The sequence below is a fragment of the Gadus morhua genome, chromosome 12, assembly GCF_902167405.1.
Source record: "Gadus morhua chromosome 12, gadMor3.0, whole genome shotgun sequence".
Lineage (NCBI taxonomy): Eukaryota > Metazoa > Chordata > Actinopteri > Gadiformes > Gadidae > Gadus > Gadus morhua.
This window is the reverse complement of record NC_044059.1, coordinates 27,367,184-27,380,429: the sequence shown is the minus strand read 5'-3', so window position 1 is coordinate 27,380,429 and position 13,246 is coordinate 27,367,184. Positions and strand designations below refer to the sequence as shown.

At 48.3% G+C, this 13,246-nt stretch overlaps 1 protein-coding gene across 1 annotated transcript in view; it reads left to right on the top strand.

Moving 5' to 3' along the window:
* polrmt (polymerase (RNA) mitochondrial (DNA directed)) overlaps positions 1–11,942 on the top strand; it is a 42,559-nt gene extending 30,617 nt beyond the window's left edge. Inside the window, exons 16-21 of the mRNA XM_030372981.1 lie at positions 1,346–1,398; positions 5,521–5,619; positions 6,033–6,105; positions 8,356–8,447; positions 9,987–10,060; positions 11,013–11,942. Of these exons, the coding sequence (XP_030228841.1) occupies positions 1,346–1,398; positions 5,521–5,619; positions 6,033–6,105; positions 8,356–8,447; positions 9,987–10,060; positions 11,013–11,062 (441 nt within the window). The 3' untranslated portion in view covers positions 11,063–11,942. The remainder of the gene's footprint in view (positions 1–1,345; positions 1,399–5,520; positions 5,620–6,032; positions 6,106–8,355; positions 8,448–9,986; positions 10,061–11,012) is intronic.
* The last annotated feature ends 1,304 nt before the right edge of the window (positions 11,943–13,246 follow it).

Below are 13,246 nucleotides of genomic sequence, written 5' to 3'. Positions count from 1 at the left end.
GCCGGAGCTCGGCACAGGGTAGGATGGACAGATGGATCCAGGACAGATGGATGCGATGGTTTCACGCCGGTAAATGGGCCGAGGGGCACAGAATTCCCAGCAGCCTCTCTGGCAGCCGCGCGGGATGCTGTGAGCGCCTCCAGATGAGACGTTGACCACGTTGACCCGCCCTCGGTACGGCTGACTGGACTGTACCCTCAGCACCAGGGGGGGGGGGGGGAGCAAGGAGTTTCTTGGCAGAGCTCCAAGTGCAGGGTTTATAGTGGGGACAGATGTATGGATGGATGAACGGATCTATGGACGGACGGGTTCGAAGGGGGGTTGTTGACTTGATGTGGATTGTAGTGCGTGGACACGTCATGTGCAGAGAAGATCCTTATCCATGCTCCCCGAAATAGCCCTGAGGGGTAATTAATGTGAGACACAACCTAATCTCAGGTGCATGCCTGCACACCCCCCCCCCCCCCCCCCCCCCCCTTCCCCCTGGGCTTTTTCTCCTATTAATGAGATCTAATGGATCCATGAATCACAATGATTGATCACTGCTCCATTTCAGCATACTCATGCCTGTACGCACATTCATACACACGAAGGCTCAAACACACTCTCCATTGTGCACATTCGCACATTACACACACACACGCATCCATGCTCATTTTGGGAGGCAGATGCTGTTAGCAAGTCAGCTGTGAGTGTGTTTGTGTCAAACATCCCATCATGGTCAAAATGATTTTTTCCCCGCAATTATAACCTTTCCTGGTATTGTCGTGTTCAACGGACAATAAGGATACAGCGCCAGGAAAGTTCTGCGCAGATATATTCACCTAATGCCTGGTTGTGATAAAGGATAGTAATGTATATAATGTCACCTTCGATGACAGGAATGACCCTCTTAAATATAAATCGAGCACGAGGAAGGAATTCAACATCAGACAAACTTGGCTTGTCGGTTTGTAAATGTCAGACACAAATGGTGTCATGCTTCGATATGGTCCGCATGGATTGTTTACTTTGCATAATGTTGAATGTCAAGCTGCTCTCAGGTGAGGAGTTGAAATCCTAACCTTTCTGGCAATATTTAAGGTGCTGGCATTGTTTGAGTAGATTGTAAATAAAGATGTAGCACATTCTGTTAAATGTGTTTTATGCACAGCTCTCACACTTTGTTTACGCAAAATATTTTCCTGTGTTTTCGTTGTTCCCGATGTTTGTGGCTCACCCTTTATCCATGACTCATGAATTCCTCAGAAAAACAGTTTCCACACATCCAACGTGTGAAAGAGCTTTTAAAGAAGCACCACTGATGTGCTCTCCCTCTTTTCTCCCACCTTTCTCCCCTCGGCAGCTGAAGCACGACATGCAAGACATCAACCTGCAGATCAGCCACGACGACAAAGAGTAAGTCCTTCCTCCAATCGGATCGCTCCCTTCCCCCTCCTCCCTCCCTTTCCTATCTCCCTGACAGCCCTATGCATCAAACCGGGTCTAAACGCTCCTTGTTCCGTACGCAGAAGGCACGTGAACCTAAATAAATATATCATCTTCTCTAATCCACACGAGCGCTGTCGGCCCCTTCAGGGGCCACACACGTCTGTTCCACGTACCGCTTGTCTCGTGCGACTTCCGCGTTAGGACTTCATGACGTGTGGACTGCGGCCGGGGTTGTGACATCACATCCTGTATGCCGCATCCTCTTTGTCAGTGGTTCTCACATGGGGGTACGCGTACTCCTAGGGCTATTTTGGAGTACTGCAGGGGGTAATTCTGAAAGCTAGGCATTAGAAAATCGAGAAAATGGACGTGTGGTTGAAATGTAAATCTGAAAACAAGGAGAAAGGAGAATCCGTGAAAAAAATGGCATCCAGAACCACGAAAATGTTGTTAGTTTCAGGAGGAATATATTTGAATGGGGTTTAAACTTTACATGCTCAACTGACCATGCTTTCTCCCCCCCCCAAAAAAATTGTGCTGGTGAAGGGGGTACTCAGCTGAAAATATGTCTTAGCCTGGTACACTAGTAGAAAAAGTTTGAGAACCACTGCTCTTCAACTCATACTGAAGGGACCCGTTTACATCAGGAAACTGGTTGTACATGAGGGAGGAGGAGGCGGGACAGAGACGGAGGGATACGTCCAGCGTAAGCATCTGCAGCGCGATCGCTCTGCTGCCACGGAGCAACACCAGAAATACCCTGGTGGTGATTGGCTGTGGAAGTGTTTTTTCATTGGTCGAAATTAGAGATGCACCGATTGCAAAATTCTTGGCCGATACCGATTTCCGGTTTTTAAGGAGGTCTGACCTGCCAAAACCGGTTTTTCCGATACCGATTTTCTAAGAAATAATTATAATCATATAATATGTTGATAGGTTTTCAATGTAGTGAGTCCCCGGGACCCACAGGTGGCGAGTTGGGTGGGTCCCTGAGAAATTCAATGGGTCCCGACTCCCCAGTTTAAAAAATGTGTTTCTTTTTTATTATTATTCTATTTCTTAAATGAAATTAATAGTGTTAAACTCAATACATGAAATTGTCATCTGAAAAGCGCAGCCATTTGTATGTGGTGAGCCACTGCTTCAGAAAAGTTCGCTTTTTTTGGGAGGAACATGTAGAAGGTTGAGGCAATTCTTCTGCAGTGGGCTCATCAGGCTCAGTAGAGGGGGAGGCAGAAGTAGGTACAGGCAATGTTGAGGTACTCTCTCTAGGCTGATCAGAGTCAGGGAGGAGTGCAGAGGTAGTGGGGACAGAAAATGCAGCTGCAATAGTTTGCTGACCTGCAATAGGTTTCATCTTTTTCTTTGGTGGTATTTTTGCGTTCTCTCTTCTCTGCCTGTTTCTCGAGAAAAACGGGATCTCGTTGGAAGCGCGATGTATGCGCAGGCGCCGTTTGGGCATAACAATATGTAGGCTGCCGTTCAATGTAGTTTTCATCACCACCACCGGATTATGTTTCATTTATTTCATTACAGCACGTCCCCTAAACGTTACAACATAATCGACACGAATGAGCACAGCATCGAGCAGTGGAAACGTGGGTTTATTTACTATGAAGTTTGTATTTTTAATTGTTGAAATGAAATCAGCGGTGACGAGCTAGTTGTTTTGGTAGCGGCTAAATTAGCATGTCGCGATACTTTGAACAGGGGATCACGTCTGCGCCGAGTAGATGCGCAGAGGGTTGAAACAGTGCTTGTCTGGTCTGCTCACAAGAAGGTTTCTTTGGCCAGTTACTGTGATTAAACACGAGTTGTTTAATGTTCACAATGTATCGTTTTTCATGGGGAAAATTAGATGCGTCCCCGGGACGCATGGATAGTGAGTTTAGTGCGTCCTTTCAGATTTGAATGCGTCAGGGACGCAGGACGCGTACCTAGCAACATGATCCCCCACGGCTTATTTTTGACTTGCAAGCATTACAAACAGCGTGTTTTGGGTCGTCCTGGCACACAGTGAAATAAGTCCAAATCAGCGACATGTTTTTCTTCCCGCGCTCTGGGCGCCTTGAGCTGCTACGCACCGCGCATGCGGGTGAGTTTGATCGGCCGAAAACCGGAAATTACGACAGTGACCGGCAGGTCACCGATTGTGGCCGATTGGATACAAAACCGGCTTTTTTAATCGGCGGCCGGTTGATCGGTGCATCTCTAGTCGAAATTAGACGTGTCAGGCGATTTATCTGGAAGCGAGGAAAAGAACGAAGCGATGTGGAGCGACAGATTGTTTATATGGACGAGAGACGGTGGGGAGGGAGTGGCTGTGAACAGTGAGGGAACGAAGGACAGATCTGGGTGAGAGACAGTGATTGAGAGAGAGAGCGAGAGAGAGAGAGAGAGAGAGAGAGAGAGAGGGAGGGAGGGAGAGAGCCAGGACGGGGATGAGAAACGACCAACACAGAGGAGGGAATAGGCTGGTAGCTATCTCGCCCTCCCTCATCAACACATCGCACATCCAGCGCACTTAATACCCCACCCCCCACTCCCACAAATACCCACCGAATCAGCCAGGAAAAGCAGGAGAGGAAGGTGGGGGGGGGGGGGGGGGTGAAACAGCCGTGAAGGGCCGTATGTGGAACGTCTGGCGCTGAACTTGGAGACGGGCTGTCTGCACGTCAGCATGTCAAGCGACGTTTTCAGCCAAAGTTGACGTCTATGATGTGTGCCAGTGCAAAACCCGGAGAAAACCGCGAACCCGGTTCGCGGTTTTCTCTGGGTTTTGCACTTGCACACATCATACACTGAGGCACGCAAGTAAGAGGCACTCTCAGACTTTTCTGTAATTAGTGGTCTTAAAAGAAGGCCCTGTGAAGCATTAGGGTACGGCATTATGCAGAATGGAGGCCCAGTCTTCATGAGGAAAGCTACATAGCTTTAAAGTGCAGGTCGCTCTCGCCATTAACCTTCTCTATAGGAACAAAATGGGTTATCGTCGAGGCCCATTCAATAAGGAACACGTCTTCCAGATTATTTAAATTTGAATCCTAAAAGCTGAATCGACAATTGGTCAATAGAGAAAGGAAGTGGTAGAAAGGAGTAATCCCATCGCTGGTAAGACTAACTGCACGTGTGTAGTGGTCGTCTGTGTTCTTTAATTACCTTTTTGTACTGAATGTCCTGACCTTTTTTGTTTTATTTAAAGTGGCAGTATGAAAGTTCCCCATTTTGTTCCCTTTGCTGCCACCTATTGAACTGCATGTCACCTGTCATATGCCTGACTGGTGATGCATAGCGGCACTGTCACCAACGACGTCCTGTCCATAACTTTTATAGCACTGCAATTTGCGGGGCTTTCATCGGTTGGCCATAGGCTCGATCACCATTTGTCTTACCTCAGTCAGCGTTACAGTGGCTCATTTGTATCAATGAAAATCTTTGAAGATCTTCAAAATGGCAACTTTAAGCATCCTATTAAACTTGAATAATCCCTCAGAGCAATTACAAGTCTTTAAAGCCTTAACTATGACTCAACATTCTACACAGCTAATGATTCAAATGTGTGTGTGTTTATTTATATATATATATTAGAGCTGTCAAGCGATTAAAATATTTAATCGTGATTAATCGCATTAATGTCATAGTTAACTATTATTAATCGCGATTAATCGCAAATTATTTTTCTATGCTAAATATCCCTTAAATTTTTTGTCCCATAATTCTTCTCATTTTAATTCTCTTATCAACATGATGAAGTGCATCGGCTTGCCTTGTGCAAATGATTTTCTATTGATAACAACATTGGCATATACTGATCAAAACAGGACGATACAAAAAAAGAGCCTATAGTGCAAATAAACGACTGCTTTGAACAAATGTCATTTGAACATAGCAGTCAGGCTACTGCTTCTTTGTTTTGAGCCAAAAAATTTTTTTTTTTTTAATAAAATAATTACGTTAATCGCGCGTTTTTTTAACGCCGTTAAATTTGGTTTGCGTTAACACCGTTAACGCGTTTAACTGACAGCTCTAATATATATATAATCTACGTAGATATTTAATGAACGGTTCTCCCTCCTTTGTTCTCTGCAGGCGGCCGGACACGGTGAAGCAGAAGAACGCCTTTCCCCCAAACTTCATCCACTCGCTGGACTCCACCCACATGATGCTGACCTCTCTGAACTGCTACAGGTAGCCGCCACACACCCTAGACCTATCTCGCAGGGATAAAAAAATAAATAAAAAGGACTCACAGAAAAGCCTCATGAATCACAACAAGAAGATTACATGTCCACGATTTTGTACCGCCTCCACATTTTTGCACAACTGGTCATTTGCGACATATAATCACCATTTGAGCATGTATAATGTGTGCGAGTCCTTACACAATGCAGTCCTTTCCTCATTGACCAGCCCACAGGTTCAAGTCATTCTCTACTGCTCCGCACACCGGCTAGCGGCCGCTAGCCTCGCGATTAGAAACACAACGGCTTTAGTCAAGTTTAGTGCATGGCCCGCCTGAGTCCAACTGTATGACCATGCCCCTCCCTCTTTCTCATGCCCCTCCCCCTTTCTCATGCCCCTCCCCCTGTCCTCCCCTTCAGCGCTGGGCTCACATTCGTCTCGGTTCACGACTGTTTCTGGACCCACGCCGTCACAGTGGACACCATGAACAAGGTAACAACCTGCCCTACGGCGCTCCTCCCGTTCTACCCGCAGCCTGTTGTGACCCTCCCTCCTCTACCTTATCAACAGCTCTCACCTTCAAACGTATTAATAAATGGTGAATGGACTCTAGGTATGAAGCGCTTTTGTGGCCACTGAAAGCGCGTCACAATATTGCCTCCCGTTCAGCCATTCACTCACACATTCGCACACCGACGGATGGCGGTGTCAGCCACGCAAAGGCGACAGCCAGCTCGTCGGGAGCAGTTCGGGTGGGTTGTCTTGCACCGGGACACCTCGACACCCAGCTAGGGGAAGCCGGGGATCGAACTAGCGACCTTCCGGTTACCAGCCAACCCACTCGACCTCCTGAGTCACGTGGCGCCCATAAAAGTAACACCTTTTTACTTTCACCCTGCCATCGTTTTCATCGGAATAACTTTGGCGGCCCCCCTGGGGTTCTGCCCTTGTGCCCCCCCCCCCCCCCCCCCCCCGCGGGCCGGGGTCACGGCCGCGGGCGTCACAGCTCTCTCGGGGGCTACTCTTCCCCTCCCCTACCCCCGATATGCACCCGGTAGCCCCCCTCCACGCCCTGGCTCTCTCCGGTCATGGAGATGAAAGGACAGGGCTGGCTGGGGTCCCAGGGAGCGACGGGACGTCCACAGGTGTAGCACCGCGGGGGACGGAGGATTTAGAGGACTGAATCTTGATCTTTACCAAAGGAAACGTCTTCTTTGCACCCGATGGGCACAGTGTTTGTGTGTGTGTGTGCACGTGTGCGTGTACACGTGTGCGCGTGCGGATATTGATTATGGTGGCTTATTGTAGAGGACTTAGATGCTGACTACCCACTGGAACAAGACTGTTCCTAGGCCCGAAACATCTTCATTTAGTCTCTCTACCACATTGGCTCATTCTCTCACTCGCTCCCTCCCTCTCTTTCATCATGTTTCTATCTCTATTGCTCTCTCTCTCTCTCTCTCTCTCTCTCTCTCTCTCTCTCTCTCTCTCTCTCTCTCTCTCTCTCTCTCTCTCTCTCTCTCTCTCTCTCTCTCTCTCTCTCTCTCTCTCTCTCTCTCTCTCTCTCTCTCTCTCTCTCTCTCTCTCTCTCTCTCTCTCTCTCTCTCTCTCTCTCTCTCTCTCTCTCCCCCCCCCCCCCCCCCCCCCCCCTCTGGTCTCTGGATCTCTCTCCCTGTCTGTGTGTGTGTGTGAGATTAATGCCACTCATTACGTAGCCAATAGAACGCAGAGGCAGTGGTATGAAGTGCCCTTACATTACGACTCATCATACCACTGGGCGTTTTATCGGCAGACCTGTGATTCCTTCTCACAGGGATCATCAAATAAACACACAAAGAAACGCTTGAAGTTGTGTTCCTCCGCCTGGGGGGGGGGGTTCACGCTGTCCTCCGCGGGCACCTCCATTCTATTCCTTTCAAGTGCAGTTTATTTACGGCGGTCTTTATCACAGCTTGAGTCTCGGGGGACTTCACGGTCGGAATCAGATTAGACGGCACCGAGACCTCCGCGGTTCAAGGAACGACACACAAACACACACACAGACACACACAGCCATCTCCTGGACTCCTTTGAATGCATTAGCACGGGCAAACATTAGAGGATAGTGGAGTAATAAAGAGGCAGAAACCATCATCTCCGGGGGGTCGAAACGTTCTCCATTCAACAGAGACTGAGTCATAACTATGTCTGAGTAGAATAAATAGCATGGTCATATATCAATACAACTTAACAAGGGGTTTTAGATTCTCTCTCTCTAGCTCTCTCTTTTTCTCTCTCTCCCCCTCTCTTTTTCTCTTTCTCGCTCTCTGTCTCACTCTCGCTATATCGGTCTCTCTCTCGCTATATCTCTTTTTCTCTCTCTCCCCCTCTCTTTCTCTTTTTCTCTTTCTCGCTCTCTGTCTCGATCTCGCTATATCTCTCTCTCTCTCTCACTCTCTCTCTCGCTCTCGCTCTCAGGTTCACATCAGAGCTGATGCATCAATGTGTGTCAGGCAGCATGCTCTGGGGACCGTGTGTGTGTGTGTGTGTGTGTGTGTGTGTGTGTGTGTGTGTGTGTGTGTGTGTGTGTGTGTGTGTGTGTGTGTGTGTGTGTGTGTGTGTGTGTGTGTGTGTGTGTGTGTGTGGTCCATACAGCCGTGTCACTGTGCACCTCTCCCTGCCCCCTCATGACTCTCCTCTCTCTCCTCTCGTCTCTCTCCTCTCGTCTCTCTCCTCTCGTCTCTCTCCTCTCGTCTCCCTCAGGTCTGTCGGGAACAGTTTGTCGCTCTGCACAGTCAGCCCATCCTCCAGGAGCTCTCCAACTTCCTGCTCCTCAAATACTGCTCGGAGCTGCCGTGAGTCCACACGCGTGTTCACACCTCAACACACGTGTACACACAGGTACACGTGGGGCCGCATGTACATCGGAAAACACATGTCCGCACGGACAAGCATGTACACACAACACACACAGGCGGACACACAAAACAAACACAGGACACACACTTGCAAACACCTATCGACACAAAAACCAACACACACCTCCCCTTATACCCACAGATAAACGTCCAGGCACTCATTAAAAACTGTTCGGATTCATAGCCGTTCTGAGGTTAAGGATATTCTTTAGAAGGATCCCATTTCTGAAATAATGACGAATAATGATGAAAACGATATCAGGGCATCGCTGTGCCTCTGAGCCCTCATCCCGTCGAAGGAAGGGAGCGCTTCGGATGTCCTTTCACCGTTTGTGTTCACGTGTTCCTCATGAACTAAACTAAACAGCTGTACAAACAATATATACGCAGAGTTTAAAGGTATCTGTAACGGCAGTAACACCGTCAGGAAGTGGTCACAAAGGTTATAATGGGGGGGGAAGAGTGTTCCTTCCGTACAAATTGGGAGGAGATGGTTTCCCCATCTTTCATCCTTTCTTTTCTGCAAGCCCGAGGCGGTTGGCTCTCTCTGCCTCCTCACTGTGGGATAATTGGACACCCAAGTCCTCTGTAGACCGTTAACCGAACACACACTCTCACACACACATACACATATTAATACAAACACATACACATTAACGCACACACACACACACACACACACACACACACACACACACACACACACACACACACACACACACACACACACACACACACACACACACAGATAGATACACATAGATATACAGATAGATACACATGCACACACATACACCCATATGAACACACACCCATATGAACACACACGCACATGTTAAACACACACACGATAACCATTTTGTCTACCCCCACACTCTGCCGTCCGTACCACACCATCCTCGCTATTGTTGCTTGGAGCCTGCGAGCTCATTCCTCCCTCGAGGTCCTGACACGCAGCGCTTTGTATAAAAGCTTCTTGGGCATGAAGCTTGTTTTGTTGTCGCTCATCGGTAGAGGGTACGGGGGACATAATGTTATCGCTAACACACAGTGCGCTATTTATTGAAGCGCTTGGTTTATTAAAAGCCCAATCTAACGCTGAGTGTCCAGGACAGTGTTGTTCTGCAGTGGTTGTGTTTCCCCCCCCCCCCCCCCCCCCCCCCTGGGCCCCACCGGATCAGGAAGTAGAGAGAGAGAGGGGGCACATTTGCTCGTTAGGCAGTTCTTAGTCCGGTGAATTGTTCTGCAACTCCTTCCAAACAATAAAAAGCATATGGATCACAGCACGCAACCGCAGAGAGCTGGCACATTTGCTCGTTAAGCAGTTGTTATTTGTTGCGTTGTATTCGTTGTGTTGTGTGCGTTCCATCCGACCGTATAGCGCCGCACTAGAGAACACAACGTGCACCGTTCCCCGTTCTACACTCTGAGAAGACTTTCCCCTCCCTGGTTAACGTTTGCTCCTCTCGACCGCAGGGCCGACGGGAAGAAACAGAAGTACCAGGAGTACCGGAGGCTGATGCTCATGCTGGGCAAGGTGCCCCAGACAGGTGAGTGTGTGTGGGGGTGATCAGCCCAGTGGCCCTCGAGAGACCTCCCATGAAGTCGTCTCTGTACCGGCACGTTTTTCTCTTTTTGTTCGGCCCGATGCATCAGGGAACTTCTGCAGTAGCTTCCCTAGAGAGAGTCCGAGAGTCCTTTTGAGCATGGCCCTGTTTTATTTGATTGTCTTGTTATTTGGCTCTTTGCTGTTGATATCTTGTGGACGATGAGGATCATTATTAGGGCAGGGTAAAAATACAGAATTTTTTTTAAATCAATTATTTCCATTAAAAAAATATATATTAAAAAAAAGCATACTCAGTCATTGCAATCTAGAAGCGAGTATGCCTAAATGTACATGCCCTTTTACATTTCTCCATGTTATGATTATTACTTTTGTGCTGCAAGTTTAGCTCAGGAACAATACTATACAATGGTGTATTCCCCCTTTGCTAGTTAAAGCACAATGAAATGGTTAATTAATTGTGAAATGGTTCATTCTAAATAATATTTAGGTATTTTTGTCATCTGCCTGTATTATTGAATCGATATCGAAGCAATTGGATCAATATCGAATCAAATCGATATCGAATCGATTGAAGACCTAAAGAATCAAATTGAATTGAATTGTGAGGTACCTGGCCATACCCAGCCCTGATCATTATAGTTGCATAATAGGCGATTTCTTTATTCCTGAGGTTGATATTAGTGTTCAACGTGATGTTAGCTGCTGCTGTAACAACGGTAACCAAGAGAGTCTGGAGGGGCTTCACTGCTCTCCATAGCACCATCTGGGTCCGCACTGGCCTCCGTTGTCTGAATCACAGCAATTTATTACTTTTAATTATGCACCTTTATGGAGGAATCGGCTTTTGGTCAAGTCGGGCCGAAAACCAACTCTAAAGGGACTGACCTGCTCTTCTGTACCCCCACCCCCCGACACACACACCTCTCCTCCAGGTGACTTTGATCTGCAGCGTGTGAAGGAGTCCACCTTCTTCTTCAGCTGAGAGGAGGGCGGCGGCCATGCCGACCGCGGTGCGGCCCAGTCGTGCGGCAGTAACGGGCAGGAGGGGGTGAAGAGGTGGGGGGGCTCGGCCAGAGCGGGGCCCTCGCCTCGGTCAGACGTCAGGGATCGATCCACCTGCAGCCCGCCCCCCCACGGGGGCCAGACCCCACACACACACACACACACACACACACACACACACACACACACACACACACACACACACACACACACACACACACACACACACACACACACACACACACACACACACACACCCTTGATAGATACATGAAGCCTGCAGTGATGGGCTAAGTAGCACTGGTTCAGTTTGAGTGAAAGTCTCCGTTCAGCTTGTTGTGCTACCAGCTTGGTTCTGAGTGTGTGACAAACCGTCAGTAAGCCATATATTGTATTCCCTTGTTTATTTGTGTGTGTGTGTGTGTGTGTGTGTCAATCTCATCTTTTTACAACAGAGAATGGTTCTGAGCAGAAATTGTGTGCGTGGGTGTGGGTGTGTGTGTGCGTGAGGGTGTGAATGTATGTGTGTGGTTGTGAGTGTGGTTGTGTGTGTGTCTGTGTTGGAGAGGAGGCGCCACGGTGTTTTATAAGAAGCCTTCTCTGCAGGCCTGTGAACCGCCCTCGCTCATTTCCAAGTAATTATTGATCCAACAGCTGGACTCACACTGGCATGTCAACCACAATCACCTCAGAAGTACGAACACCACGGAATAAACCGAAGGAAAGACTTCCGGAAAGACAATGGGGAGCTCCTGCAGGTGACGGGGTTACGGAACATTTTTCTGATTGTAATACTCTCCTCAGAGTATCCCAGCGCTAGGTCCTTGTTCTCAAATAAAACGTGTTTTTACTAAAAACAAGCGTTGTATCGTTTCCTTCATCTTTCAGGCTGAAAAATGGTCCGTATTATGAGAATTGTTTAAATATGAATCTTTTGAATCTCTTATTAAATCCCGTCCGTGCTTTTCAACCGGGGTGTTGTTCCTGAGATGACGATGATGAAGGCCTCTCGTTAATGATGAAGCACAAAGGGTTTGAAGGCTTCGCTAATCACCGCGTCGATCTTACTTCTCTGGGCCGTTGGCGGCGGCGGCGGCAACCAGTAATAAAGCGAGCGGCCGCTATCTGATGCGGGCCGATCTGATAGTGCGGGAGCAGACTCTCACCAACATGGCTGAGAAACTTCAAAGGCAAATGCAAGTCACGTGGATATATTCGGTAATTTTTGGGCACCTTTAAAAAAAAGAAAAGGCATAATTTATCAGCGTGGTTGAATGCTGTAGATTTTATATTGTTTTTGTTAAGTTATTATGTAACTCAAACGTGCTTCATGTGGCGCAAGGTCGTTTCTGTATGCTACCTCATGTACAGTAGGCCTTTGATGCATTTTGTTTGAGTCCTCAGTAAGGCATCATATCGACCTGAATAACGCCGTCCGGTCTTAGTTTATTATTTTAGATTATCAATCGGAAGTTCTTTAGTTCTTTCTGTTTTTATTGTATCTAAATCTCAATCTAAGACCCCTTTTAGATCCTCACTGTTCCTTCTCCTCTGCCCTCCTAGCCCAAGGGCAGCACTCCTCTCCGAGTTTCAGACACTTAACGCGTATCACCTTTCACCGCACCGCCACTACAGTGGCGCACGCACCCACCTCGTGATGCAGAGTCCGCTGGACCGTGGCTGAAGGAGCGGTCAGGCCTGCAAACCCTGGTGGAGGAGGGAGGGAGGGAGGATTGAGAGGTTGGAGGTAGAAGTGGCACAATCGATACCTCCCTAATCACACAGGAGATGGAGGAGGGGAGGGCAACGCAGATATGGTCTGATAACCGTATCAAAGCCGATATTCAGCGGGATACAATGGAGTCTGAGGGAGAATACAGTCATGTTCATAGTGTAAAGCTAGGGCCGTTTTGTAGTGTGCGTGCGGTGCGTGTGCATGTGCGTGCGTTGGCTTCCAGGAGGTAAAGTAATGCTGTCATTGGCTCGGAGTACACAGGATATTGAGGATGTCCTTACAGCAGCAGATTGCCCTGCTGCTGGGCAGGGGTGGGGGGGGGGGGGGGGGGGGGGGGGTCTGTGAGCTCCTCTGCTGCCGGTGATCCCAGCGATGGAGGGGAGATGAGCACAGGAGCGAACCAGAACAGAGGAACAGACAGCTCTCAGC